The sequence below is a fragment of the Serinus canaria genome, chromosome 22, assembly GCF_022539315.1.
Source record: "Serinus canaria isolate serCan28SL12 chromosome 22, serCan2020, whole genome shotgun sequence".
NCBI classification, from domain to species: domain Eukaryota; kingdom Metazoa; phylum Chordata; class Aves; order Passeriformes; family Fringillidae; genus Serinus; species Serinus canaria.
This window is the reverse complement of record NC_066335.1, coordinates 1,992,174-2,020,090: the sequence shown is the minus strand read 5'-3', so window position 1 is coordinate 2,020,090 and position 27,917 is coordinate 1,992,174. Positions and strand designations below refer to the sequence as shown.

The window sequence follows — 27,917 nt, the reverse complement described above, 5'->3', positions numbered from 1 at the left end:
ATGTAAGGGTGGTTAAAGTCTTTAATAATTACAAGAATTCCAGAATTTCATTACAGAAGAGTTTACAACAAATAATATTTCTCCATACAAAGGCAAAATAAACTTTTCAAGTAACAGCGGCCTGGCACTGGTGGCAGGGAAGGGGTGGGGGGGTGTTCAGGTGGCTCCTGCCCCAGCCAGGAGTGCCCTGTCCGTCTGTCCGTCTGTCCCCAGTGTGGTGGAGCAGAGCTGGGGCACTGGGACAGCCCGGGGAGCAGGGACGGGCAGAGCTGGGGTGAGGATGCTCCCCTGGTAAGGCACTGGCAGGGGCTGGCGCCCTGTGGCACCACCTGGAGCGACCCCTGCTCCCCCCAGGGCAGGGCACAGGGGGCAGGGACAGCAGCCCCCTCCCTCCCTCCCTAGGGCACCGTCCCAAGGCAGGGCCACGGGCACCGGGTGGCCCCAGCCCTGCCGGAGCCCCGGGGCCAGGGCGAGGCCAGGCACGTAATGACAACGGGTTCCCAAAAGGCATCATCGACACATTATTATTATTGTTTAATACAACCCCATATAAAACTGAAGCAGCAGCAGCAATTCTTATCGAGGGACCTAAACTGAAATAGGTTTAGAACATAATTTAAAAAAATAAAACCAGCAAAAATAGCAAAATATATGACTTTTTTTTTTTTATAGCAACTGATATCTACCAGCCACTAGTACCTTCCTACCAAACTGGTATATCTCTGGTAACAACCCTTTTTAAAAAGACATGTAAATATATATTCATATTTATACATATTTTTCGTTATGTACACGGGACTCTGGGTTTAGCACAGGTGGGTTCAGTCACCTCTGAGCAGTGCAGGGCACCTGCCCTGGAAGTGCCAGGCCTGGCTCAGCAAAGCCCACAGGTGCTTGGCCTGTGGCCTGGGGGCATCCTGGGCAGAGAGGGAGCCCCACACCACGAGGGTCCCAGCATGCTGAGGGTCCCAGCATGCCAAGGCTCCTGGCATGCCAGTGAGGCTCCTGGCACACCAGTGAGGCTCCTGGCACACCGCTGAGGGTCCCAGCACACCAGTGAGGCTCCTGGCACACCGGTGAGGGTCCCAGCACACCAGTGAGGCTCCCAGCACACCAGTGAGGCTCCCAGCACACCAGTGAGGCTCCTGGCATGCCAAGGCTCCCCCCTTGTGCAGCTGCAGGAGCCGGGTGCTGCTCTCAGATCACCAGGTTCTCTTGGTGGCAGACCAGCCCAGCTCCCTGTGCCCGAGCCTGGTGTGCCATGCCATCCCAGGATGCCTGGCTGGCTCTTTGGCCATGCATTGCCCACGGGAGAGGATTTCAGCTCAGCCAAGTGGGAGCACTCAAGCACAGAACTCATGGAAGAGAGGTTTAAAAACAGAAGGAGGAAAGGCCACGGAAGCCTTTGGGCTGTGCAGAGCTGACACGAGCGGCAGGAGAAGCTGGCAGGAGCTGGGTGGTTTTGGTTACGTGAGATGCTACAGATGTCTCTGAACCCTTTCTGCACCAGCTCAGCACAACCAGGCTGTGCAGGCAGCGTCCACGGGCGTGGCACAGTGTGGCACGGCGGCCCTGGCAGTGCCACCCTCAGTGTCGCTTCAGTCCACCGTTGCTGTGCTGAGGGGGGAACTTGGGAAGGCACGGCTCGTCCGGGAGCGGGTCGTGGGAGAACACAGAGTCCTCTCCCGAGGAGCAGGTGGAGCTGCGCGTGTCTGGGAAGCCAGGGGAGTACTGATCCAGAGGCATGGACAGGTCCAGGTACTCCTGGCAGGGACAAACCCCAGCGACAGGCTCAGGAGGGGACTGGGCAGCCCCCAGGGAGAGCCTCACCCTGGTGCCACCAGTGCCACCTCTCCTACCTGGTTGGAGGTCATGGCCACGATCCTGTCCAGGTCTTCCACCAGCTGCTTGAAGGTGGGTCTCTGGGAAGGGACGGCGTGCCAGCAATCCCTCATCATCATGTACCTGTGAGGGCAGGGCAGGAAGGGGCTCAGCCCAGGGACCCCCACCCATGGGAGCAGAGAAGCACCAGGAATGTGTGCCCAGTGTCCCTGTGCCCAGGCTGGACCCACAGCCAGTGAAGATGCCACTCCAGGGGCTGAGGGTGATCCCCTGTGCGCAAGGAAGGGAAATCCTCCTGCCTGCCCTCATGACCCAGGGAGGAGGATGGACACAGTCTGGGCTGGTCCCTTTGCTGGGGTCACCCTGGGGTTCCCTCCTGTCCAGGAGATTCTCGTTATGGCAAATCTGGCTGACTGATGGTTTTGCAGGGCTGGGAACTGCTGGGACTGTAACTCCAAACATCCACCTGCCACCCTCCACGCCCCAGCCCACGTTCTGCACCCATCAATGGCACTCAGAGACTTCAAACCCCTCTTCCCCATCCCAGCATTGCACTCACAGCTCGTTGGTGCAGTTGCTGGGCTTGTCCATCCTGTGACCTTCCTTCAGCAGCTTGAAGAGCTCCTCAACAGGCACACCGGGGTAGGGTGACCCACCCAGTGTGAAAATCTCCCACAGCAGCACCCCGAAGGACCACCTGGCAACACAGGGCAGATGCTGGGGCACCAGCTCCAGGGTGCTGACACCGTGCTGGGCCCCAGTTTGGGTACAGTGAGAGGCTGATTTGCTGGGAGGAACAACCACCCACAGCTTCGATTCACTTTGCAGGATAAATGAGTCCCAGCACCAAATACAATTTGGATTCAAAACGTCTGGTTGGCTGACACCAATTGCAATTTCATTAAATCAAGGCAAATCCCATCCATGCATCTCCCTACTCACACGTCACTCTGGTGGGTGTAGATCCTGTCAAAGAGAGCCTCAGGGGCCATCCACTTCACTGGCAGGCGACCCTGGCACACAAAACCCACAATGGCTGTGAGGGAACCTGAGCCTTGCATGCCTGGGGCATTCCCAGCACAGACTGGAGCCTCCCCACCCCACAGAAGCCCTGGCACAGCACTCACATTTGTGGTCTTCTTGTAATAATCGATGTGGTGGATGTCCCGGGCCAGCCCGAAGTCGGCGATCTTCATCACGTTGTCCTCTGTCACCAGCACGTTCCTGGCTGCCAGGTCCCTGTGGATGCACTGACCAAGCACAGGGCTCTCAGCATCAGACAGCTCCCCACAATGGGACAGGCAGGGAGGGAAGGGTGTTGCTCTGATTTTTTAAGATTTTCTAAGCTTTCTGATGTTTACATTCTTGTAGCAAACTTTCTTATACACTTTCTGTAAATAACTTATTGTTCTGCATTCTTTTATGGAAGAAGAGGTTTGTCCAGTGTCATTGGAGAGGTGGCACTGTCACCCTCCAATCCACCATCTCTTTTGAAAAATTATAAACGTTAAGAGTCAAAAAATAAACTTCCCTTTTCTTCACCTTGAGAGCAGCAGTGTGTGCACTCGTGTTGTTTCGTGTCCTACAGTGACACAAGGGTGTGTGCCCCAGGCCCAGCTGCTGGGCTCCCCACCCCACCACAGCCTCCTGGGAGCTCCTCACCTTCTTGGAGGCCAGGTACTCCATGCCCCGTGCCACCTGGTAGGCACAGGAGACCAGGTCCTTGAAGGAGAGCTGCTCCTCGGGGACGCGGGTGGGGTTGTAGCAGTACTCCATGCCCGGGGGCCGCCGTGCCTGCAGGTACTCCCGGAGGTTGCCCTTGCTGGCATATTCCACAATCACATACAGGGGTCCTGAGGGGATGGTGGGATGAGAGGCTGGAACGTGGAGCAGGGTGCCAGGCCAGCCCCTCCAGTGGACAGCAGCTGGAGGGGTGGCAGAGGGGACACCTCCTCCCCACTCATGCACCCTCACCATCCTGCGTGCAGGCTCCCAGCAGGTTGATGATGTTCTTGTGCTTGCCAATCATCTTCATCATCTCCATCTCGGAGATGAGGTCAGACAAGTCCTTCTCTGTGGCGTCGGCTGAAGAGGAGAAGGCAGCACTTAGGAGGTGCCAGGCTGGTTTGCACAGCGCAGACCCCAGCCAGGGCTGTGGCATCATGCCAGGACCACCCCTCAAACCCCTCTTCCCCATCCCAGCACTGCACTCACAGCTCGTTGGTGAGCTGTAAGTTTTGTGAAATACTGACAGTTAACTATATCTAGTATTGTATTAAGGGCTACTGCATCACTGAAAGTTTGGCTTTGCAGGTAAGATATAAACCTGAAAACTTATTTCTCTTGCTTGCTAAAGATGTCACAGCATTGTTTTGCAAGAATAATTCATTACCATCACTTTCTTGTATAAACTGCAGTCAGCCTAATTACATTCTGTCTCCCTAAACTCCTTCTCTAGTATCATTTTGCTAAGACATTTTTGCTGCCACTTACACTTGAGCATCTTCACCGCCACCTTGGTCACACGGTTGGGCTTGTCCTTGTCAAGCCCGATGGCTTCTGCCAGCACCACCTGCCCGAAGCACCCTTCTCCCAGAGGCTTGCCCAGGATCAGCCTGCAGGGAGAAGACCCTGATGCAGCAGGGCAGCAGGATGCTCCTGGCACCAGCAGCACCCTCTGGGGTGCTGGGCTTGAAATAGAGATTTTTGGAGTTCACTTGAGTTCGCAATATGAATTAAGCTTTTAAAGTTTAGCCTGTAGAACTGTGTGTTGAATTTTAACCCTTTTACTTAAGAAACCTCTGCCATGGTACAAAGGGCATAGGAAAATGCAAATTTCTGAAGCTTCTTGCATAAAAGAAAAATACCAGAGGAGACCAAGGGATGCAAAGAACCCAGATAAAGGAGCTCCTCAGTCTCCAAGCTGATCAAGGCCGACAGACACACTCAGATAAGCACCAAGAGCGCAAAGGAGAGAAGTTCAAAAGTTCAGTCATGAGAAAGACCATGGCCTTCAGCCTCAGAGACCACCAGAGACCCCCTGTGTGACCACCAAGCAAACAAAGCATGCCCAGAAGGGTGTGGATCTGATTACCATGTGAGGTGAGAACAGGGCGGGGCAAGGGTTGAATATGCATGGAAAGGTTGTGCAATGAATTGCATATAGAACACCTTTGTGAATAAAGATGTGGGTCAGACTGAGGCTCTGGGCACAGGTTTTCACGAGAGCTATCTCACTTGTGCCGGGCACTGACACACACCCCCACTCCATAACTATCTCTGCTTGTGGAGTTTATTTATTCTGTGAATCACTTCGGGCTCACCTGTCCCGGGGCAGCTCCCAGCGCGGGTCCTCGGGGAGCTCGTACTCGGAGACGCCGGCCAGCATGGGGGTGCCGCTGGAGGAGAGGCGTGAGGGTCGCACCAGCATCACGCCCGAGTTCATGGAGGAGCTGGAGTCGGCCGACACCTGCAGGGGGACCGTGGGTTACCTTCATGCAGTGCCCAGCCCGCGGCTGGCTGCCCCCGGGGCGGGGGAGATGGTGATGGGAGCCTTGGCACCCTACAGGAGTGTGCTCCCTGTTGATGGAGTGACAAAACTATCCTTTGTCCCCTTGATGGAGTGACAAAACTATCCTTTGTCCCCTCAAAAAGGAAAGAAGCCCAGAAGTTTCTCTCCTGGATTAGGTGAAAAGACATCTCATAGAGAACTGGGGGACTTCACCTCAAACTTAAGGATGGCCAGTTGGACAGGAGCCAAAAAGTCCCACCTGGCCAATTAACTAGAAAAACAAGTGAACAAAGAAACTAATTGCTTTTGTGAGGCGTTTTACCAGGAGCAAGGACCTCCTACACCTGGCTCGGGTTTTCTCTGTTTGTTATTTTGCCTTTTATTAAACCTTTTTGTTTCCAACACTGCTTCATAAGCCATCCTGCTGATTTTTATGCCTCCAAGGATAGCTGAGCAATCTTGGGTGTGTTCTAGACCTCCAAGAGCTTGTGAGACCTGGCTTGAGGAGGCTTGAGCCCTGCCCACAGCCCCTGCCCACAGCCCCTGCCCATGTGCCCGGCAGTGCTGCTCCCCTCTGTGGAACTTTCAATTAGTCTCCATCATGCTGTAGCCCAAAAATGCACAGCCTGGCAGCTCCCCCATCTCCTCAGTGTGTCCCATGCCCTGCTCAAAACTTAAACTGTGGTAAATCCTCCTGGTTCTCCTCATGAGCCCCATCGGGGGGGATGAGGGGGAGCTGTGCAGCCCCCCCACCCTGACTGTGCTGCCACAGCCAGGACAGTCCCCATGCCCTGCCACTGGTGCGCACAGGCTGGAGGGGGTGGCACATGCAGCAGGGTGAGATGGTCCTGGGTCTTCCCATCCCTCCTCCCCCAGATCCCCTGGGAAGGGCTGGGCTCCAGGAGAGGCAGTAGGTGCAAACAAACCCCCTCTCTACTTTCTGTTACCTGTCTGCGCAGGGGGATGCTCTTGGCCAGCTTGTGCACGGCCAGCTGGCTGTTGAAGTCTGTCTTCTTGGTGGTGCTCTTCAACTTGTAGATGATGATGGTCACCACCATGCAGGAGATGAGGAAGGCTCCGATGCAGTAGATGATGATCTCCAGGTAGAAGGGAGACGTCATCATGGCTGGGGTGTCTTCAATAGCTGGGTCGGCGTGAACAGGGTGTTTGTTAGCACCCACCAGGCCCCAGGGAGTGGCACTGGGGAGCCCCTGGCTTGTCCCCAAGCTCAGTGGGGACGTTGGTGCAGCAGGGATTGGGGGCTGCCCCCCAACCCTTGCAGGGGAGGTGTGCAAGCAGCCCCCAGCTCATCACCCCCACGGCCAAGCAATGCCTTTGCCACCTCTGCAGGCAGCCCAGGGTGGGATGTGGTCAAATGGGACAGGTATGAAGTGGGGGGACAGTGCCTGAGTCACCCCACAGGGATGTGGCACCAGGGGCACCTTTGGGGACAGGGCTCTGTCCCAGCTGCTGTGCTCTGCAGGTCCCTCAGGATGTGGGGTCATCCAGGATGGAATGGGATGCCTGGCAGCATCTGGGGCTGTGGGACTCCAGGGCTTACTGGTAATGACTGGGGAGAGCTCGGAGCAGAGCAGCCAGTGGCACCCCAGTGGCAATGACCTGCTGTGGGAGCCTGGGCTGCTGGGAGAAGGGCCCACAGACCCTGCCTTGGTGGCTGAGGGGGTGTTGGAGCTGTGAACAGCTCAGAGCCCACAGCCATGTGCCCAGTCCGTGGTGAATCCGGCAGGATGGGGCTGCCACTGCACCTTGTGCACCCCCAGCCTGACACCCCCAAAGAGCAGAGCCTCAGAGAGAGGTGTAAGAGGGAGCTGAAGATTCCTGCCCCACCTCTGAGCACACCCGGCTGACAAAGCAGTGGCTGATAACCGGGAAAGTTTTGGCTGGGAAGCAAGGAGCACACAGCACCCCAAAAGCTTTCCCACAGCTGTTATCAGGCTTTGGTCCCTCATTGATACTGAGGAGCAGCATCAATGGGGACGGGGCAGCCATCCCCACAGGGCAGGCACACACAGACCTGGATGGTCCCACACCTCAGGGCAAGGCCAGGCCCTGGCAGGGAAGGGCAGCACTGCCAGCACCCCCAAAACCCCCTGGACCCCCTGAGCAGGCAGTGCTGGCCTGGCCTGGCCCAGCCTGGGTGTGAGACTGTCCTGCTCTGGTGGAGCCAGCCCTGGTTAAGTACCCCAGGTATGCATTGTCTGGGCCAGGGAGAGAGCAGGGGCAGACCCCAGCTGGGGTGGAGGGGGGCACAGAGCTGGGGGACACTGGGGACACTGCCCCATCTGCTCCAGCTGCAGGGCAGCCCACGCTGAACCAGGGGATGGGGCTGGGAAGGGCTCTCTCCCGGACCCCAATGCATACATTGGAAAGGAGGGAGGAAAGGAAGAGGAGTATATACCTTCGAGAACTGTCAACCATGCAGAGTGATGGGAGATCCCAATAGAATTACCCGCCAAACATGTATACTCCCCAGCATCCTCAAATGAGACATTCCTTAAGTGAAGGACTTCCATTTCTTTGTCTGTCGTGTTAACGCCAGCCGTCTGGAAGGAAAAATGGAAGCAAAAAACGGAGAAGCAAACGACATGAGATCTTCTGGGAGGAGGCCAGAGAGGAGGGAGAGCCCAGTCTCATTTGCCAGACCCCCGGGGAGCAGACAGAGACCACTGGAGACCTGCTAGAGAGAGACCCTTGGGATGACCACTCATCCCGGTGGACCTAGGGAGATGCTGTTGAAACCCTCCACCAGACGGAGTGTCCTGCCCATCCGAGCATGCTGGCGATGGGCTGCATGGAGAAATCAACCCGGGCAGAGCCAGCTGGCTGACAGGGGAGGCACCAGCACAGGGATGGGAGCACAGAGACAGGACACAGATGAGAGGATGGTGGCAGTAGGGCAGCACAGATGGGGGATGCAGCACTGTGCCAGTCTGGGGTGCCCGGACTGGCCTGATGGCAGCACCCTCAAAAAGCTCACTGGTGCCACACCCAGCAGGTACCTGGGCAGTCTGCATGATGGGGAGGACACAGGACAGACAGCAAGACACGAGACAGCAGCAGAGACACTGGGACACACACACAGAGCACAGCTGGCCCCGCCGGGTATTTTTCCATGGTTGTTGCACCAGAAACAGCAGAAACAGGAGAGCCCAGAGTTTTGTCTTCCACCGCCAGGCATTCTCGGGGTTACCTGTGGCCAGGGGCCTGGTGACTGTGAGCCACGCAGACTGGTTGGCCTCTCCAATATAATTGGAAACCTTACAAACATACTCCCCGCTCTCGGCCTCTGTCACATTATACAGGGTCAGCACCTCCGCATCAGAGCTATTAATCCCCGAGTGCTGGAACAGACCAACAACACGCAGTCACACGGATGTGCCCAGGAACTGCAGCACCCTGAGGGCTGGCACCGGCTCTGCCAGCCCCCACGGGGGGTGGGGGGCATGGGGTTGCACGCAGGGGGTCACAGGAGGGAGGAGCAGGCAGGGATGGGGGTGTAGCCCTGCTCCCCCCCGGTCAGGAGCACAGCTGGGATGGCTGCATGGAATCACCCAGTCTGACCTCCTGGCACAGCTGGACCAGTGGCACAGCTGGGGTGCAGAGGGAGCTGCTCTCCCTGGGACCATCCAGGGCTCAGCTCCCAGCTCCAGAGCTGCGCTTGCTGCCTGGGCCAGCCCACCCAGCCCTGTGCTGGGTGTCCTTAGGGCTCCAAAGGCACAGGGACAGCCCACCCAGCCCTGTGCTGGGTGTCCTTAGGGCTCCAAAGGCACAGGGACAGCCCACCCAGCCCTGTGCTGTGTGTCCTTAGGGCTCCAAAGGCACGGGGCCAGCCCACCCAGCCCTGTGCTGGGTGTCCTTAGTGCTCCAAGGGCACTGGGCCAGCCCACCCAGCCCTGTGCTGGGTGCCCTTAGGGCTCCAAAGGCACGGGGCCAGCCCACCCAGCCCTGTGCTGGGTGCCCTTAGTGCTCCAAGGGCACTGGGACAGCCCATCCAGCATGTGCTGAGTGCCCTTAGGGTTCCAAGAGCCAGCACACAGCTGGCACACACAGCCCTGCCCAGCAGGCTGCTGATGGCTCTGGGCTCCAGGTGCCCCCAGGCCTGGTGGTCCCCAGCCCCAGGTGACCCTGGTGGCTGCCAGTGCCCTGCTCCTGGCCCAGGCACTGGAAGCTGGCTGGCACCACCCAGCGTGTGGCTTTACCTTCAGGATCTGCACGTAGGGCAGGTTGTCAGGGCCGATCTTGCTGCCGTTCACCTCAATGTGCTTCAGCCACTGGATGTGGGGCTGAGGGTCGCTGTAGACCTTGCAGACAAACTCCACGTTGCTGCCCAGGGCCACTGTCTTGTTGGCAGGCAGCCCTGCCTGCAGGATGGGCCGGTGTGGGGAGCGCTCTGCGGGACCAGGAGATGGGGGCACCTCACAACGGGGTCTGGGGTGCCTGCTGCCCATCCTGGGGGCACCCTGCAGCCCTCCATGCCCAGGACCCCTGGCTGAGGTGGGCACCAGTGCACCCAACGCAGCATTAGTGTCCCCTTGCCCAGGAGCCTGCCTGCAGTGGGGTGACAGCATCCAGGATGGGGGACAGGTGAAACCCCGCTGTGGGGACAGGGACATTGGCACCTATTGGGCAGGGTCAGAGGTCAAACAAACCTATGGAGGGCCCTGGCCGTTAACAAAGTGGCTGCCACTGTGGTGAGTCAGCATTAACAAACCCCTTTGTTCACCTCGCTGACTGTTCCCTTCAGTTTGCTCAGTGTAATCAAATTAAATCACATTTTTAATGGTTCATTTACTGGCATTTAGAGCAGCTCCACATGTGGAACTGCTCAGACCAGCCTTCCCAGCTGGGAATTATGGCTAATAAGACGATTAGAAGAAGTTTCTGTCCCGTCTATGAAATTATTTTCACCACAATTAAAAACCCCCAGAACAGGGTGGGGTGAACCTCTCGCTGCCCAGATGTGCACAGTGGGGCAGGAGGCCACAGGGAGGGTGGGCAAGCCCCTTCCTTGGGAGCACAACCCACCCACCCCTGCAGGGTGCAGCAGGGAAGCTGAGGGGGCGTGGGGTGAGCCCCCAGCCCCCTGCACTCACCCACAACATCCAGCTGGTAGGTGTGGTTGATGCTGCCATACTTGTTCTCCACTATGCAGGTGTAGTTGCCCTTATCAGATGGCACCACCGAGTCCATGATGATGCTCCAGGTTGCCTGGCGGACCTGGGGACACAGGGGGGACAGAGTTACAGAGCCCCAGGCCTTGCTCCTGTCAGAGCTGGTTCAACCCCTGGCACAGGCAGGACATAAATCTCCCTTTGAGGTCACCTTTCTCCTTCCCTACAGAGGGGCTGTAATTGCTCCCAGCTGTCCCAGGAGGGACAGGAGCCACAGAGCCAGCTGTGCTGAGCAGATGTTGTTGATGGGCTTGTGGGGACACCCTCCCTGGTGGCCCCTGTGTGTGCAGGGAACAGAGCAGCATTGTTCCTCCTGCAAGAGCTGCTTCCCCAGCCGGCCCTGGGGGTCAGACCCCACTGCAGCCCACGGCCAGTGGGCCCTGAGCTGGGCAGTGGGCAGCTGCAGCCTGGTGTCCTGCACCCAGGGCACTCTGTGGGTGCTGCTGACCCAGTGCATCTCCTCTGGGACAGCCTCAGTCCCAGATGGGGCCAGTGCCTCTGCTGGCAAGAGCACTCACTGTCCAGGTCCCTCTGGCCACGGGGCACCAGGAGGCTCTCCAAAAGACAGCCCTGTCACTGCCAGCTCCAGCTGTGGCTCCTCATGGCAAACCCTCCTTGAGCCCAGCTGGAAACTGGTTATTTCCAGTCCTGCATTTCAGCCCTGTTGGCTGGCTGGGACACTGTGCTGTCACCAGCTGGCAGCCACAGTGCTGCCAGCAGCTCCTCTCCTCCCCAGCCATGAGCTCAGGTCCTGGCTGAGCCCGTGTCCCTCCAGGACACACTGCACAGAGCTGGAAGCTGTGACGTGGCCACATTCCTGCTGCTGCCCCAGTCTCCTGGCAGGAACCCTGGCATGCAGGGCATGTCTGGAGCCACTTGTGACATGTGGCATGTGACCCAGTGGTGATGGTGGCCCCACAGCCCATTGGCAGGGCTCGTTCAGGGCTCCCAGCCTGGGAGTCCCAGGCAGGCTGCAGCCCTGCTCCTGTAAACAGAGATGGCAAAAGGGGACAGTGCTGCCTTCTGACTGGTCATCCCCTCCCTTTGGGAGAAAAGGAACTTGGGGATGCTGGTGTGGAGCTGTGAGGAGAGGAAAGCCAAGCTGCCATCCCACCCAGGTGCCATCTGCAGCCTAGCTCTGTTGTGGGTACTGGGGAAGCAGCACTGAGCTCCTCCCCAGCTCAGGGAGCCAATCTGGGTCCCAGAGATGGCCTGGAGCACCCCCACCAACCACTGCCAGGCACGGAGGGGCTCCTCCAGCCCAGGGCATGCCCAGACCCCTCTCCTTGCCCGGGCCCCTGTCCTCAGCAGGGGGATTAGGCAGAGGTGGCCGAGCCAGGCTGGCTCCTCAGCACGAGCCCCCTCCCCCAGGGCTGAGCTGGTACAAACAGGACCCAGAAGCAGGTCACTGCTGCAGGGCCCCTCCCAAGCAGCAATGTCAGAGGGGCCCATCTGCCCTGCTGGGGTGGCGTGGATGGGGGCTCGGTGCCTCTCCAGCCCCGTCCCAGTGTTGCCCCTCCCCAGGAGCCCCCAGCCCTGGGGGCTGTCCCCCTGCCCCAGCTGTACCTTGTACCCCCCGATGCGGTGGTCAGGTTTGAACTCTTTGCCGTTCTTCAGCCAGCGCAGGGTGGGGTTGGGGGTCCCGCTGGATGGACATTTGAATTTCACTGTTTTGGCAGCGGGGACAGCGTGGAGCTTCTTCTCCATCTTCTCGGGATAGGTCCAGTAGGGAGCGATGGCCTCTGGGGAGCAGAGGGAGGGCTCAGCACGGCCAAACCCAGCAGCCTCCTGCTCCTGGAGAGACCCAAGGATGCCCAGAGCAGGGCTGAGACAGGAATCAGGAGAGATGCCAGCAGCCAAGGCCAGCTAAAGCAGGGAGGGGAGCTCTGGGGCATTACCCAGAGACACAGCAGCCCTTTCCCTGTGGGGTGGATACTCAGCTGCACCAGCAGTGACCCCAATGCAGCCGTGCTGGCACAGCCCCTTGCTCTGACCCAGCTGCTCCAGCCTTGCTCTCCCCACTGTGCCCTCGACACTGCCATGTGCCCTGGACTGCCAGCCCCATCCCTGGGTGATGCTCATATGTGCCCAGCCTCCCCCTGCCTGGCCACAGGGCAGTGCCATGGGCAAACCCAGCTTGCACGTACGGTTTGGCTTGGTGTTATCCGCCTCCTTCTCCTCCGACGAGGAATCATCTTCATCATCATCATCCTCTGCAGAGGGGAGAGCGTCTGCAAGAGAAGCAATGGCCCTGCTGAGTGCCTGTGTGTGAGGGGATGTTTGTGGCTGGCAGAGCACGGTGGGTGGGTGGGTGGGTGGTGGGGGCTGTGCCCACTGAGGTGGGAGGGCAGGGCGGTGCCATGGGGATCCCACAGAAATCCCACACGATCCCCAGCAGAGCCAGGGCTGGCAGAGCCCACCATGCCAGTGCCTGCAGCCATGGCCATGGTGGAGATTTGCTGTCAGAGGTGAATTCAGAGCTCCTCACCCCCCGTCCAGTGCTACCAACACCCCTGGGGTGGCAGCCAAGACCTGAGAGCACAGACACATCCCCACCTCGAGCATTCCTCCCTCTCCAGCCTCACACTCCATCAACACCACTGCAGAGCACGGCTCCCACCCAGCACATGGCCCTTCTGGGGTGGCCCTGCAGCCTCCTGCCTCCTCAGACAAACGTGAGATGATTTCTGGCTGCAGTGGCCAGGAAGCCACAGCACCACACTGGAAACTCTCCTGGGCACCCGCAAGGTGCAGGTCGGCCCCAAACTCACTGCGTGTGACCAGCATGTGTGCAGGGGCCTGCAGGGGTGTGCAGGGGTGTGCAGAGGCAGCCTGCTCCTCGCTTCACAGCCTGGCCCTGTGGCTGCCCCATCCCTGCACAGCCGGGGCTGCTACGAACCTGAGATGTTCACGGAGAAGTAGGTGGTCTCGCTCCCCGAGGGGCTGTTGGTCATGCAGGCATAGAGCCCTGAGTCCTCGGGCACCACGTCCCTGACCTCTACCTCCTCCCCGGTGATGCGGGTCCGGTTGTTCTCGGCCAGCTGGATGCCATCCCGCACCCAGTTGATGCTCTGGACGTCATCCCGCAGCCGGCAGCGCAGCTGGAGCAGCTCACCGGGGTGGGCTGAGTACGACTCCACTTCGATTTTTGCTTTGGGCAGAGCTGGAGGAGTTAGGGGAGAGAAGAAGAGAAAAAAAAAAAAAGGAGAAAAGGAATAGAGACCAGAGAAAAACCATGCTGCTGCTGCTGCTGCTGCTGCGGCCTGGTTAATGAGGCAACATGCACTGCTGGGATGCTCCCACTGTTGGGATGCTCCCACTGCTGGGATATTCCCACTGCTGGGATGCTCCCACTGCTGGGACATTCCCACTGCTGGGACATTCCCACTGCTGGGACGCTCCCACTGCTGGGACGCTCCCACTGCTGGGACGCTCCCACTGCTGGGATGCTCCCACTGCTGGGATGCTCCCACTGCTGGGATGCTCCCACTACTGGGATATTCCCTCTGGGGCACTGGGGACCCCAGCACTCAGGGGATGGAGCCTGTGGCAGCAGCAGAGCAGAGCAGAGGCAGAGGCTGCGAGCTCCCCAAGCAGCACCAAGTGCTCCCCTCTGCAGCAGGACCTGCTGGGTGCCCGGGCAGCTCCAAAGCCCTCACCCTTCTCAGCTCTTATGGAGTCTGACAGGGCAGGGGATTCCCAACAGGGGAGAAACAGGCAACAGTGACACCTCAGTGCTGCTGTACGGCAGGATCCAGCCTCACCCAGAAGCACCCCAAATCCCTGCATGGCTCTGCCACCTCGCAGGGGTCTTGGCATCCCTTCCACCACAAGCGGGCAGCCAGCAAAGCAGGCCAGGGTCCCCATGCCACCAGGACCCCCACCCTGGTTAGAGCAGGGCACTGCAGGGATGAAAGGGCAGGAGAGCAGGCAGGGAGCGAGGGGGACAGGTCAGCCCAGGGAGCTCTGGCCAGACAGGTGCCGGCCTCGTGTTCCCATCTGCAGCATCCAGGCAGGGGAGCTGAGCTCCCCGAGGTGACACTTGTGTGAGCAGCACAAAGATCCTTTCTCTCCATCCTGCTGTGACATGATCTCATCTCTCCCAGCCCTGAAATGTCCAGGGCTATGTCCTCAAGTCCTGCCCTCCATGGTGGGGGGGTGCATGAGCAGCTCTTCTGTGCATGAGCAGCTCTACTGGCCCCAGGCTTGGGGAAGATGCTGGCTTTCAAGTCACCTCTTCAAATTCCACAGCCCACGGAAGGGTCCAAGCTGCTACAGCTCTGCAGAGGCTCCCTGAGATGATGTGGGTGGATGCAGTGTGATCATCATCCTAGATTGAGCTCTACAGGTTGCTGGGCACAGCTCCAGAGCCCAACTCTTCAGGCACCCCTTGACCTCTGCCTCCTCCTCAGTAATGTGTGTCTGGCTGTCCTTGGCCAGCTGGATGCCATGGGATGCTGTGGGAGCAGCACGAAGGGGCACAGGGCACTGCTGCAGATGCTCCTCTCAGGGGCTGGAAAATCCCAATACAGGCAGCAGAACCAGCCAGGAGATGTTCAAGCTTCAGCTGATCTGTAGCTCGAGGGCTGAGCTCCCCCAGGATTTCTGAGTGCCCAATGAACCAGAAAAGAACAACCTCTGCTCCCTGCTCTGCCCTGAGCAGCACAGAGCAGCTCACCCTGGGCCAGTGCTGTAGAGAGGCAGAGGCTCTCTGCTGTGGTCTCCTCTCCTCCAGAGAGGAGCCAGGGCGTGCAGGCAGCACAGGGCCAGGACCAGCAGCGAGGCCTCGCTCCTCCCTGCTCCCAACAGCCACTCTGTACAGCCAAAAATGAAACTTGGGCTCTCCAGAACTCTGATTCACCACACCGTGACCTGCACTTCACTTTCTGGCCACTTCTCTTTGCCTTGGACTGCTGAGAAGCTTCATGGGAAAAACATTCATGAGCAGCTCCAGAGTTTCTCCTCTTCCTTTTGCTCAGCACTTGAAGGAAAGCAGTGGGATGGGGTAGATTCCCTTTGCTCAGTTGCTGTAATACCAACGCCAGGACTCCAGCTCATCCGTGAGAGGTTACAAAACATTTTCATGTGGAAGGAGAAGACCAATGGGAGCCCCTTTGGTGTGGGGAAGGGTCTTGCTTTGCCATCCTGTTTTCTCCTGATTTTCTCCCACAGCTTCTCACAGCTGATTTGTGTTTCAAGTGATCAGTCACAGGCACCTCCAAAGGCTCACAAAGCAGCAGTGACATCCCCTCCTGTCCCCCTGAACCCTTGGGTAACACCACACCCTCCTGCCCATCCCGACTCCCTCCTCACACAGAGCAAGGCCAGGGGGCAACAAACAGCCATGAGAACCCCAAACCAGCACGAGCCCAGTGCTGGAGCCATAGCTGCTCTTATCTGCCCCTTCCCAGGCATCAGCAGCTTCCCTATGGAACAGAAGAGCCCTGCTGTGGTCACTCCTGCCAGCCTCGAGCTCCACCAGCACCCCACAGCTGCACCTGTGCACTGTGAAGAGCTGTCCTGGGCATGGAAAAGGCCTTTGGAGGAGGGGAAATTTCGGGAGACCCCAGCCTGATGCCAGGGCTTGAGGAAGCAGCATTCCAGGGTCAGGAGGGTCCCTTCCCAATGCCCACAGGTCCCTGGGTATGCTGTGCAAGTGTCACTGCTCCTTCAGACCCTTGGGTGTGGGGCCAGATCCCCTCTCAAAGCTTCCAGCCCCCTCCAGCCCCACTGAGCCAGGGCTGGTTTGCATCAGCAGCATGACTGGGGCATGGAGGTGATGGATGGAGAGGGGAGGCAGAGGGCACGGTGGTCACCCATGCCACCCAAGGGCCACCCATGGGCCCTTGGTTACCCATGGCACCAGAGGGGAGGCAGAGGGCACAGTGGGGTGTGCCCTGGGTCACCCATGGCACTCCTCTGGCACTTGGGATGAGGTGGAAAACGCAGCCTGGTGGGAATGGTCTCAGAAGGAATCCACAGGCTAATGAGCATGGCCAGGTTTGCTCAGCCTCTGGGTGGAACTGAGCAGCACTGTGGCCCTGGCAGGCAGAGAGCACTGTGTCTGCTGGCATGATGGCACAGATGGCACTGAGAGCTCCTGGTGTGAGCCCTGGCACTGCTGTGGCCTCACCTTGGTTAATGATTGCTGTCTCACTAGCCTGATACATCCCTGTCTCACATACCCCTCTGCTTTCCTGGGCCTTAAACCACAGCACAGCCCCACAGCAGAGCCTCCCTGCCCATGGGCACAAGCCAGGCCCACAGGGGCCACCTCTCCAAAGGTTCATCAGCCAGACCAACACTTGGCTCTCATCCCCGAGGCTCTGGGTGCTCCCAGCACTGCACAAAGGTTGCTCAGTGGGAGCCCTCACCTCGCTGGGAGCTGTGGGGCTGGTCACAAACAGGGTGACAGGGCACAGGAACACCAGCCTTGTCCATCCCAGGGGACAGGAGGGCTCATGCCCACGGGGAGCCCCAAGGTCCCCAGTGAGGCAGGGGCAGCTCCAGCCCATGGTACCTCCATGAGCACCCCCAGAAGCTGCACGGTGCCACGTTGGGGGCAGCTGCTGGGGGTTTATTACTTTACTCCAGCTTTGAAATGGACGTGGGAGCGGAGCTGAGCCCAGCCAGATGGAGAGTGTCACCAAGTGCCTAGAACTGTCACCAGCTCCCCTGGGGTAGCCCCCCAACAGGGACAGCAGGGACAGGGACACGGGGCAGCCCTGCGGAAGTGAGCTGCTTGTGCTCACTGTGCCCCCTCTCTCCATGCTGGCCGTGCCCCCCAGGCTGGGCACACACTGCAGGGAGCCCGGGGTGCACCCTGCAAGCAGAAAAAGCCACAGGCTGTGCTGGCCATGGCGATGGTGACGATGGCAATAAAGGGGCCAACAAAGCGGCGCGGGGACAATGCGGGCGGGGGGCGCGGAGCCGCAGGCGCCGGTTGCCCTGGAGACCCCAGCGGGGCTTTCCGAAGGTATTTCCTGAAGAAAAAGCACACACATGCCCGGCAGCCCCACTAATCCCAACAGGAAGCGCTCACCGGGACGTGGGGATTGGCTTCTTTTTGATTTAAACAGCTCCTCACGCTGCCGTGTCCCCCCAGCCCGGGGGCACGTCCCGAGGTGCAGCATCCCGGCTGCTCCAGAGCCCTGCTGGCTGCTCCAGTGTCCCTGGATCCAGGGAAAGGCTGCAGCAGGGAGATGCCAACAGATGAGCACCACAAGGCACACACGGCTCTTGGAGTGCTCAGGGCACCCCCAGCTCCTCCTGTCCGAGCCAGCCCGGGGGCTGCTCCACACCCTCCAGTCCCTGGCTGCTTCCTCCGCAGGGAGAGGGGATTTATGTCCTGCTCCAGGCCCTGCCTGCACCGCAAATGAAGCAGCACTTAATTAACAGGCGCCTTGGGAGTTTGCAAAGCTGTCAGGATAAACCCACCCCTTTCCCCCCTCCCCACCACACTCAGAGCCCTGGACGCAGCAGCCTGGGGCACAGACACCTCTCCATCGGCTCCCCCGGGCATGGCACACATGGGGGGCACAAGAGAACCCCCCAACCCGCAGTTGTGGGCTGGCTTTGCCTGGCCCTGGCTCCCTGCTGGAACTGAGGGTCTGTTCCTGTGCCCACCTCCCTCCTGCACAGCCCCAGGCTGCTGCACACGGGGGGCTCCACACCCGGGGACCCTCCTGCTGCCCCGGGGCAGCTCCACAGCCCAGCCTCTGGCTGCTTTTCCCAAAGACTCTTATTTCTTTTTTTGCTCCTCAATTAAGGGCCGGAGTGACAGCATCCGAGTGGAAAGGCGGGAGGAGGGAACAATGCCTGCCCGGCAGGCTGGGAGGGGACAGGGGACAGGGCGTGATGCCCTGGAGGGCACAGCCCTGGCAGCCGGGACTGAGCAGCTGCAGCAGCGGGGTCTGGGGGTGCTGCTGGGCCCACCAAGCTCCAGGAACAGTCCTGGGCTGCTGCCATCAACAGCAGAAGAGCAGGAGGCTGCAGGCTTGGCAGGGAATCCCTGGGCTGCTTGGGGGGCTCCAGCAAGGAGTCAGCTACACCAAATGGGATCCCCTGGGCTCCCCGAGGCACTGGGTGGGAGACACCTGGAGCTGCAGGAACAAGGAGGGGCTGGGCAATAGGGAAATGGGGAGGGAGACAAAGAGAGGGTCAGCAGTGCCCCAGGGAGCAGCGGGGACAAGCCAAAGAGCCTCGTGGGCTCCCCCAGGCTCCCTGGGCTGAGCACATTGCCTGCCCTGACCGCTGGCTCCCGCAGGGTGCAGAGCAAGACCCCCTGGAGGAGCTGGGGACAACAAAGCCCCGGGAGCCAGGGCCCCTGCTGGCCCCGCAGATGGCCGGGGAGGGGGGGTTAAGCCTGTGGCCAGCTGGGCAGCCAGCAGCCCTGGGAAATGGGGCAGCCCTCGGCCCCTGCCCCATGGGGAGGGGGCTGCAGCCCAATCCCCTGTGCTCTGGAGTGCAAACACACCCCCCTGGGGAGGATCTGCTGCACTGGGGCAGTTTGGGGCACAGAGTGTCCCAAAACCAGCGGCCCAAGGCAGGACCCCCCGCCCCAGGACAATCTGCTGGGCCACTCGGCACCCCCTGCAGGGCCAAGGCAGCCCCCTGCGAGGAGATGCCTGAGCAGCGGCCGGGACAATGGCAGACAAGGAGAGAGGGGGAAAAAAAACCTTGGCAATTTTCTGCAGGTTTCTATTTAACCTGGAGACAAAGAGCGGCTTTGTGCGAGGGAGGGACAGAGGCTGCGCATGGAAATTTCTTGGCTTTTCCCCTTAAACCAGGGTTTTTTCACCACCTCCAAATTTAGGTAACTATAAAATGCAGTAAATGCCTGTTAATGTTTTATTTGCTCCAGATTTTTTGGTACTGGGAGGGAGACCCTGACAAGCAGAGCTCCCAAACTCCCTCCCACAGCACAGGGGAGGGGGGGAGCAGAACTGAACCCCCCTCCACGTGAGGCCAGCCCGCTGGCCGGCCGCGGGGGATTACTCCTCCCTGAGAAGGGAGCTTAGCTGCCTCAGAACCAGGAGTAAACTGAAACCCCATAAACATGCAGAACAAAGTCCGGGAAAGCTGCTGCCTCCAGCACCGAGGGACCGAGCGGGGCAATGGGGGATGCTCCTGAGTGCCACGGGAGAAGGACAGAGACCTTGGTCCTTGGGACACCATGGCAGCTGAACCCCATCCACACCCCTGGGGACCCCAAAACTCCTGGTGCCAGGTCGGAGCCTGCCCCTGAGGGATGCTCAGCCCTGGCTGCAGGTCCTGGCCTAGCACTGGCTCTTCCCATCCCACATGTCCTGCTGGGAACATTTTGTTCCCACCAGTCAGCTCCTGAGCCAAGGGACGGATTCTGCCCCAGCCGGGCTCCTGCTGTGGCACTAATTGGGCCGCCCTGGTGAGAACCGTGTCGGGAAATGTTTCCAGAGGTTATTGTTAGCCCTGGCATGAGGCTGGCGAGGAACCAGCTCCCTCCTCTCCAACCTCTCCTCCACTGCCACTGCCTGACACGGCTCTCAAACCTGCCAGGAGCTGCAGGGGCTCCTCATGCACCCCAAAATTCACCTGTGCTCAATCAGCTCCCCTCAGCCTGAACACCCCAACACTTTTCTCAGTGCCACAGTCGGGGTTGGGGCTGCAGGTGGTGCTCTCCTGGCAGCACAGAGCCATCCTTACCCCAAACACTGCCAGGAAACCTCTTCCAGGAAGAGCAATCTCCTGAGAAAAACATGTTTACCACTGTCAACCGCATTGTTTACAGTTGCGGGGAGCAGGCACGCCAGTGGAAAAATCTCAGCAATGGTCCCTGGGAGTGAAGCTCTGCCCGGGCTCCTCTCTGGAGCTGCAGCTCCCCAGGGACAACGCATGGCTCTGGGGTGTCACCTCGCAGGGTGTCACCAGGGTACCTGCTGCCCCAGTCAGCGGTGCCAACCCTGGCAGCCAAGGGCATCACCCAGGCATCTCCCAGAGGGGCTGGTGCAGCTGCAGAGGGGCCACTTGCCAGCTGCCAGCTCCCACCCCGAGCCCTGAGGGGAACCCGGGGCACCTTGCAGGGCAGTGCCCATGCTGGCCACAGCAGCAATCTGCCTCCCGGGGTTCTGCTGCGATGAAGGGGGAAGGGGGAGCGAGTCTTAAAAAGCAGAGCAGTGCCCACAGACCAGACATTCTTGGGTAATTAGAACCAAAAGGAGCGAGTCAAAGCCCCGCTGCCGGCTCTGGTTATTCTCTGCCTCGCCGAGGGCCAAGGCTCTGAGGCGCCGGAGTGGGGCTCTCTGCCAGGGCCGGCTCTGCCCAGAGCCAGGCGACCCACTTGGCCCATCCCTGAGCCTTGGGGTGCCCCCACACTCTGTTGGAGCAGAGATCTGGACTGTACAAATCACATGAGCCAACCCCAGCTTTGAGCCCTTGGGCATTTCCAGCTGGGAGCAACACCGGAGCATCCCGAGGGTTTCTGCGGGGTGCATTCATCCCTAGCACTGCCAGCTGGCAAAAGCTGAAGCAGTACCTTGCATCCAAACCTTCACCCTCACTAGTGAGCCCAGGGTCACCCCAATGGGGCCAACAGGGTGGGAGCAGCCTCACACACATCCCGGGTTACAGATCATCACAGGGGTGACAGTGCCACCACACGGAGAGACCCCAGGGGGGGACACAGCCCCCAGGGCTCTGTACCCTCCTCCAAACCAACAGGTCAGGCTTTGCCACAACCTTCTTCAGGTTTAAAATGTCCCCAGACACTGCTGGAGCCACACACACACCTCTCTGGGGACAACATGTGCCATGTCCCCAGAGGCACCAGCTCCCAGGTGACACCACAGGTGGCACTGGGGATGTGCTGGTGGCCCCACAGCTGGAGCACACGCCAGCCTCTGCCTCTGCTGCAGGGAAGAGCAGCTCGTGTTACCCAGGAGGAACATAAAGGAGGGAGTGGGGGCACCGGGCTGTGCTCTTACCTTGCTCAGGCAGGGTGGGGGCCGGCCGGGCAGCGGAGAGCGCGGCTGCGACCAGCACAGCCCAAAGGATCAGGCACCGCCAGGTCCACATCCCACTGCTGCAGCTACTGCTCGGCGACTGGGCTCCGCAACTGCCACTCCATGGGGGCCCTGGGTGGGAGCAGGGGGGTCTCCGCAGGGCTGGCAGCCCCTACAAGCTTTTAAGGAGGAAAGCAGAGTCAGGCAGGGCCAGCTCCCCCACATCCCACCATCCGGCACGGCGTGCACTTGGGATGTTCCTCCCGCATCCAGCCCAGACTGCAGGATGTCCCTGGATCGAGGGACATCCTGGATCAAGGGACATCCCCAGACTGTGGTGGCAGGTCCCCACAGACCCCTCAGCAGCCTGACATGAGCTGGCACTGACTGGCAGGGTTAAGTTTCCCTGTGTAAAAGCGCTGATGTGTCAAGAGTGAAACCGCTGGCGAAGCAGAACCGAATGCAGCAAGACTTCTCAGAATGGTGAGAGAAACGTTAGCGCCAGCTAAAGAAAGGGAGATTCCTGCTCTCCTCTTCCTGCACTTTGTCAGGTGTGGCTGACCCATGGCTTCACTGAGAGAAATCCCTTATCCAGAGCAAAATCTCATGTTGTCTGTGCCACCCCTAGCAAAGCAGCTCTCACTGCAAACTCCAGCCCCTGCCGTTCCCTATAGGATCCATAGGGCACAGAGCAGCCACCCCCTTGGAGAGGCCTTCCTGGAGCCAGAGGGTCAGCCAGCTGCAGCCGATCTCTTTCCACCAACAGCTGTTTTTGAAGTGGCTGTGTGGGGAGAAATCCCCCGGCATCCAGGGCCAACTCTGCAACTCGCTCTCACCCCTGCCAGCTCTCACGCTGGGCTCTCCAGCCCACCCATCCCCTCAGGTCCCCATCCCTTTCCTGGGGACTGCTCCATGCAGAGCAGCTCCAGAGCTGGGTTCTGGCACAGGGAGGCCCAGCCGAGCCTGATCCTGTCTCAGGGTGCTGTGGAGGCGTGCCCTCCATGGCCCTCATTCCTCCTTCCCTCTGACCATCCCTCCTTCTCTCCATGCCAGGAGCATGGAGCTCTTCCAAGACACGTTCCAGGGGGATGCTGGAGCCCAAACCCAGCCGGCCCCGGCCAACTGCTCCGAGCCTGGAGGATGGGAACGAGCCCCTGTGCTCCACCCCCGCGCCACATCTGCACCTCGGCAGCAGCCTGGGATGAGGTCCCGACGCTGGCCATGGCTGATGGTCCCGCCGGGCTCTGCGAGGAGATCCTGCCCAGCCATTGCACAACCCGCACAGCCCCGGCCAGGGCGCCGCTGCCAGCGGTGGCTCTGGGACAATTACAAGGACCAGAACGTAGACAGGACAACACCATCCCACAAACCCTTCCCTACAGCACCTCCCGGGGTACAGCTGTGCCTCCGGGCCCCTCAGCCCCTGCCGAGCATCCCAAGCTCACCCGGTTGCTCTCCCGGCTGCCGCGCGCTGTGCCGTCCCCGACCTGCCGCGGGAACAGGCGCTTCCCTTCGCCGAAAGGCGTCAGGCTGAAGTACACACTGTTAAAAACAGTGAGTAATAATCGTAGTGAGTAATAAACTGCTACTCATCCTCCCCACGCACTCGGTCCATGGAGCTCCTCTGCCTCTCCTGCTCCAGTGTGAGACCCTGCGCTCCCTCTGCCCAGAGTGGTGGTTTTTCCCCAAGGATGGGCTGAGCAGCCACGAGTCCCACAGGGCTTAGATCCTCCAAAAAGCCTCTGCACCCAAAGGAAGCCCAGCTGGGGTGTAGTTGTGGGGGCTCCAGCTGCCTCCTTCATGCCCAACTGCTCTGACTGGCACAGGAGTATTTGGGACCCAAACTATTGACACAAGGAGTCGGGCAGGGAAAAGGGCACCCAGCAATCACTGGTGTTATCTCCAACACCAGCGCTCCCAGGCACTGGGTAGTGCTTGGAAATAGTTATTGAATGTTCAGGATTTATCACGGTTTGGAAAGGGGAGGTGGAATTCTTTGAGGGGGGGGGGGGGAAAGTCTTTGGTATTTCTGGAAATTATTTTCTGTCTCTCGGTGGCTTTGTTTATGGACAGCACATGCTCCCCGGAACATGCCCTAATGCGGAGCGTCTGCGTGGGCCTCCCGAGCCGGCCCCGCGCCGAGGGGAGGGATGGAGGGATGGAGGAGAGCCCAGTGCCTCCAGTTCCTGAAAAATGAGTCAGTGCTGGCTCGCACACAGCAGAGCCCTTCTCCAGATACACCTCGGAGCGGGTGCCTTCCAGCTGATTCAGGGGCTTGACAGCAGGATATTTCCATGGCGTACGGATCGCTCGGCAGCACAGAGCTGTCCCGTGGCTGAGAGGGTCACTGGGAGGGAGGGAGAGAGGGAGGAACAGAGGGAAGGGTGCCAGGACCCAGCAAGAGCACACAGAGATGGTCAGCTTCCCAGGGCAGTGAGGGAGGGCGCAGCAGCCATGGCTTTGCTGGAGGGCAGCAGGACTGGGACGCAGCCTGCCTGCTCCTTCTGGACAGGTCCAGCAGCACCCGAGGGAATCTCAGTGCTCAGAGATATTGGAGAGACAGCACAGACCTCCTCCTTCTCCCCAAGGGAAAAGGGGAGACTGGGGAACCCCAAGACACCTGCCCTCATGACTCCTTGATGTCCACACGGGAAGGAGGCAAGGAAGTGGGGAGAGCACTCCTACCTGTGCAAACAACAACATGGCTCTTTTCCATGTTTATCCAGCTTTTATATAAATCCCAACAGGAAACCATTTGCTCTGGAGGATGGCAGCTCTGGCAGGGTGGGTCTCTGGCTCCTGCCGGGCGCTGGGCACCATCCCCACTCCCCGTGGCCCCAACACACTGCAATTTACTGCTCCGGGGTGGATTCAAACAACTAAAAACAGAAGCAGCTAGAGAGGAGCCAGGGCTAAGTGCCCCTCAGAGACCTGCCTCCAAAACTGCAATTACAACCAGCCATTACACCCACAGAGCTATTTCAGAGTGGTGATGGACAACCCTGTGCCCATCTGTGCACCCTCCAGGGGCACACGCTCCCTGTGTGCCAGGAAAGATGTTCTTACACTGCCTTTGCACACCAGTGTGTCCATGAGGAGTCTTGTGCAACCTGTTCCCCACTGTCCTCAGGGACCCTGAGGGCTGCACTTTCACTCCTCGCATCTCCCACAGCCCTGAGTCACAGGGCTGAGCTGTCCCAGGGACGTGGCACAGACAGGACTTTCCCACTTGCACAGCAGATGCACCCCATGGTTCTGAGCTGAGTGGCTCTGAGTGGGGAAGCCCCTTCATGTCCTGTCCATCTCTGGAATGCATCTGAGGTGCCAAACACAGGAGCTGGTGCTGAAGCAGGGTGAACAGCCAGGGTCGGAGCCCTGCAAAGCTGTGACATCTGCAGGGGAGCCCTGATCTGATTCCTGGGTGCTGGATGTGATGGGCTGGCTGCTGCCATGGGCTCGCTGGGGCTGGGGGCTCTGGTTCCTTTCCTCTGCCTCCCTGCTGGGGAGAGATGGCCTGAGGCATTCACCACGGCTGCCTTGGCACCAGCAGCCAGTGGGTAACACAGCAGGCAGGAAAAGAACAGGGACAGGCCAAATGCAATGGGGAAAAGAGTCTGAGCTCAGCTCCTGGGTCTGCACAGCATCAGAAGCCTGAGGTGGCAGACTGTGCCCAAGCAGGCACTGTCCGTGCCCCTCAGGAGGGGAGGTGGTGACTGCCAGCAGACCACCCTGCCTGGCACAGATGCCCCTCAGCTCCAAAGCACATGAAAAGAGACTCCTTTTCCTCTGAGGCACAACAAAAGCAGCCCTCCAGCTGCCCTTGGGGAAGAAGGACAGCCAAAGGCACAGTCCGTGGGCGGCAGGAGAGAAGCCTTCCCCTTGCCCAGTGCTCCGTGCCCCAACCTGTGGCTCGGGTCAAGAACCAAGTATTTGCTGAAATAAAAAGCAAACACAACTGCACATGGAACTGTAGGGAAGAACTGTAATGCTTAAAGCAGACACATGCTTGGAAAAATAAATATCCAACTGTGCAGCATAAAGAGCATGTTAACCCTTCCCAGCTGGCCGCCAGGACTTAGGGCTACCAGGGGCACCTCCAGCACCAAGCTGTGAGCGGGTATCCAGTGGTGACAGAGCCTGGGACTTGGGGCAGGAAGGACAGGGAAAGGCCCAGCCTCACCCACAGATCTCCATAAAACCATCACAGTTCTAGAAGCACCCTCACACTCAGGGATCCCACCCTACCTGAAGACTTGATTTTCAGATTTACAGAACAACCACTGGTACCCAAAAATCTATACTGGGCTGGTCACCCTGACTGCTTTGGGAGGAGACTGGTCAAGGACAGGGACACTGGGACACAATCACAGCCTGCCATCCCAGGCAGGGACAGGACATTACCCATCCTGGGAGGGAGCTGGATGGGGTTTTCACTACATTGCACTCCTCCAAGGAAAGCCATAGAGAGGGGAAGGACAGACATTTGCCATCACGCCCAGAAGCAGAAGGCCCCCAAAGGGGCAGAAAGTTGGATTTTCAGGATGGGATGAGCATCTGCGAGCGGCCCCTTCCAGCAGCCAGGACTTGGAGGGGGTTCCACCTGGGACTGGAGACAATAGGGTTCCTGGCTCAGGTTATGTTTTTAGGTGGGTAAATAAAGAGAGAGCTCCAGCTCACCTCTGGCAGTGACCCTTCCCACACAGCCAGGGCAGGCACCTCGTGTGCGGAACAGCCCAGACAAGGCTCCCGCCGGCCGCCTTCAGCCCGGCACCACTCGTGCCTGCACCCTGCCGGGGCAGGGGCGATTTATTTTAATCCCCTCGGAGCAACACAAGGAAAAGGCAGCAGTGCATGCCAGCCAGCACAGGGATTAAGGGAGGAAGTGCTCCTGAGTGGGGAAGATGGCTGCTAGCCAGAGCAGGGGGCTGCAGGGCCCACGCTCCTGCGGCGTCCCCGGGCAGCGCGGGGGGGCTCTCCCTGCGCCCCGCTCGCTGTGCTGGCATCCAGCATCCATCGGCGGCACCCGGAGAGCCCCGGTGGAGCAAAACCACCGCCTCCACCTGCGCACAGCGCCAGCCTCCCCCCGGCCCGGAGCTGGCAGCTCCGAGCCCGGCCGTGCTGGGTTCACTGAACTGCTTGGGTTTAAACATTGCCGGGCAGGGAGCTGCCCCGGCCCGCCGTGATCCGGGACACGGGGCAGGAACTCAGCAACAGGGGCGGACAGGGAACGGCGAGGCAGCCGCGGAGCTCCTCGGCGTCACCTGAACGCGGACACGCTCTGCTCCGTCCTCACACGAGGCCAGCGGCCACCTCCATGTCTCCCGGCCCCAGAAGCCGCAAAAACCACAACTAAACCCCTCTGCGACCGACCCCTCCGGGTGCCGAGGGCCACCGCACCGGCGCGGAGGTCACCCGCCACCGCAGGTGTCGCCTCCCCGCACTCCCGGCACCTCCGCCGTGGGCGGACGAGCGGTTCCCGGAGCCCGGCACAGCGCGGGGATGCGGAGGCTCCGGGAGCCCCACCGGCGTGGACACACAAAGGGAAGCACCAGCTCTGGGACGGCGTTATTCCAGCGCCTCCGTTCCCGCTGCCCGCCCCGGGATCCCAAAACTGAAACACAACCAAATCCAGCTCCTTCTCCATTTTTTTTTTTTTCTGGAAACCGCAAGGCTCCCGCTCGGGTACTTTTCGGGAATAAGGGGCCAGGCAGCGACTCGGAAAGCGACCCCCAATTCCCGCCAGGCTGCCCCGCGGCCGGGAGGGGTTTCGGGGTCGGGACGGTGGGGGCGGTTCCAGTCTCGGTTCGGCCGATGAACGGGGTCCGACCCGCCGCCTTCCCAAACTGCTGCCCGCCGAGAGGCTGCACCCCGGGAACGGCCCCAGGGCCCCCGACCCCCGCACACCGGACCGCCCCGCTGCCCGAAAACCCCCCGGTCCCTCAAGGCGGAGCCCCCCCCGCGCCGGTGCCGCCGTCGAGCCGCCCCGCCAGGGCAACGGGGAGCACCTGGGGGGGTTCGGCAGCGACCGAGCCCCGTCCCCCGACCGAGCCCCCGGGCCAGCCCCGCGGAGCACAAAGCGACGCCCCGCGGTGCCGGTGCCGCCCCCCCCCCGCGCCGAGCGGCGGCCGTTACTCACCGGAGCCCCGCGGGCGGCGGCGGCGGCGCGGTGCCGCCGCTCCCGGGAACAATGGAGGGGAGCCCCGGCCGGGGCGAGAGGCGCAGCCCCGCCGCCGCCGCGCTCACAGCGGCCGCCCCATGGCAGCCCCGGTCCGGCCCGGCCGGCGGAGGCGGCGGGAGGCGCTCCCGGAGCCGCTGCCGGACGCGCTCCCGAAGGCGCGGCCGCCCCGACGCCGCCGCTGCCGCTGCCCGCCCGCCGCGTCCCGCCGAGCGCCC

The 27,917-nt window shown here is 60.3% G+C and overlaps 1 protein-coding gene across 7 annotated transcripts; it reads right to left on the bottom strand.

The window, feature by feature from the left end:
* Nucleotides 1–3: 3 nt before the first annotated feature.
* On the bottom strand, nucleotides 4–27,776 carry FGFR1 (fibroblast growth factor receptor 1). 7 transcript variants are annotated; one of them, XM_050982948.1, is made up of 18 exons: nucleotides 27,661–27,776; nucleotides 21,507–21,703; nucleotides 13,445–13,708; nucleotides 12,693–12,776; nucleotides 12,112–12,287; nucleotides 10,468–10,591; nucleotides 9,574–9,764; nucleotides 8,565–8,715; nucleotides 6,301–6,497; nucleotides 5,166–5,311; nucleotides 4,336–4,457; nucleotides 3,817–3,927; nucleotides 3,505–3,695; nucleotides 2,970–3,092; nucleotides 2,785–2,855; nucleotides 2,402–2,539; nucleotides 1,860–1,965; nucleotides 4–1,764 (listed from the first exon to the last, which is right to left on the bottom strand). In XM_050982948.1, exons 2-18 carry the CDS (start codon nucleotides 21,595–21,597, stop codon nucleotides 1,588–1,590), a joined length of 2,463 nt encoding a protein of 820 aa, XP_050838905.1. In that variant the 5' UTR covers nucleotides 21,598–21,703; nucleotides 27,661–27,776; the 3' UTR covers nucleotides 4–1,587. The 7 variants fall into 7 exon arrangements, with proteins under 7 accessions (XP_050838905.1, XP_050838904.1, XP_050838906.1 ...); XM_050982947.1 differs by having other exon boundaries at nucleotides 6,295–6,497; nucleotides 27,661–27,775; XM_050982949.1 differs by lacking the exon at nucleotides 8,565–8,715 and adding an exon at nucleotides 7,773–7,917 and having other exon boundaries at nucleotides 6,295–6,497; nucleotides 27,661–27,772.
* Between the last annotated feature and the right edge of the window lie 141 nt (nucleotides 27,777–27,917).

Coding starts and splice junctions, on each gene's coding strand:
- FGFR1 (XM_050982947.1), bottom strand. CDS start 21,597: ATGTGGACCTGGCGGTGCCTGATCCTTTGGGCTGTGCTGGTCGCAGCC. Junction 12,288..12,692: donor GGATAACACCAAGCCAAACC/GTACGTGCAAGC, acceptor TCTGCTCCCCAG/AGGCCATCGCTCCCTACTGG. Junction 10,592..12,111: donor ACCGCATCGGGGGGTACAAG/GTACAGCTGGGG, acceptor CTGTGTCCCCAG/GTCCGCCAGGCAACCTGGAG.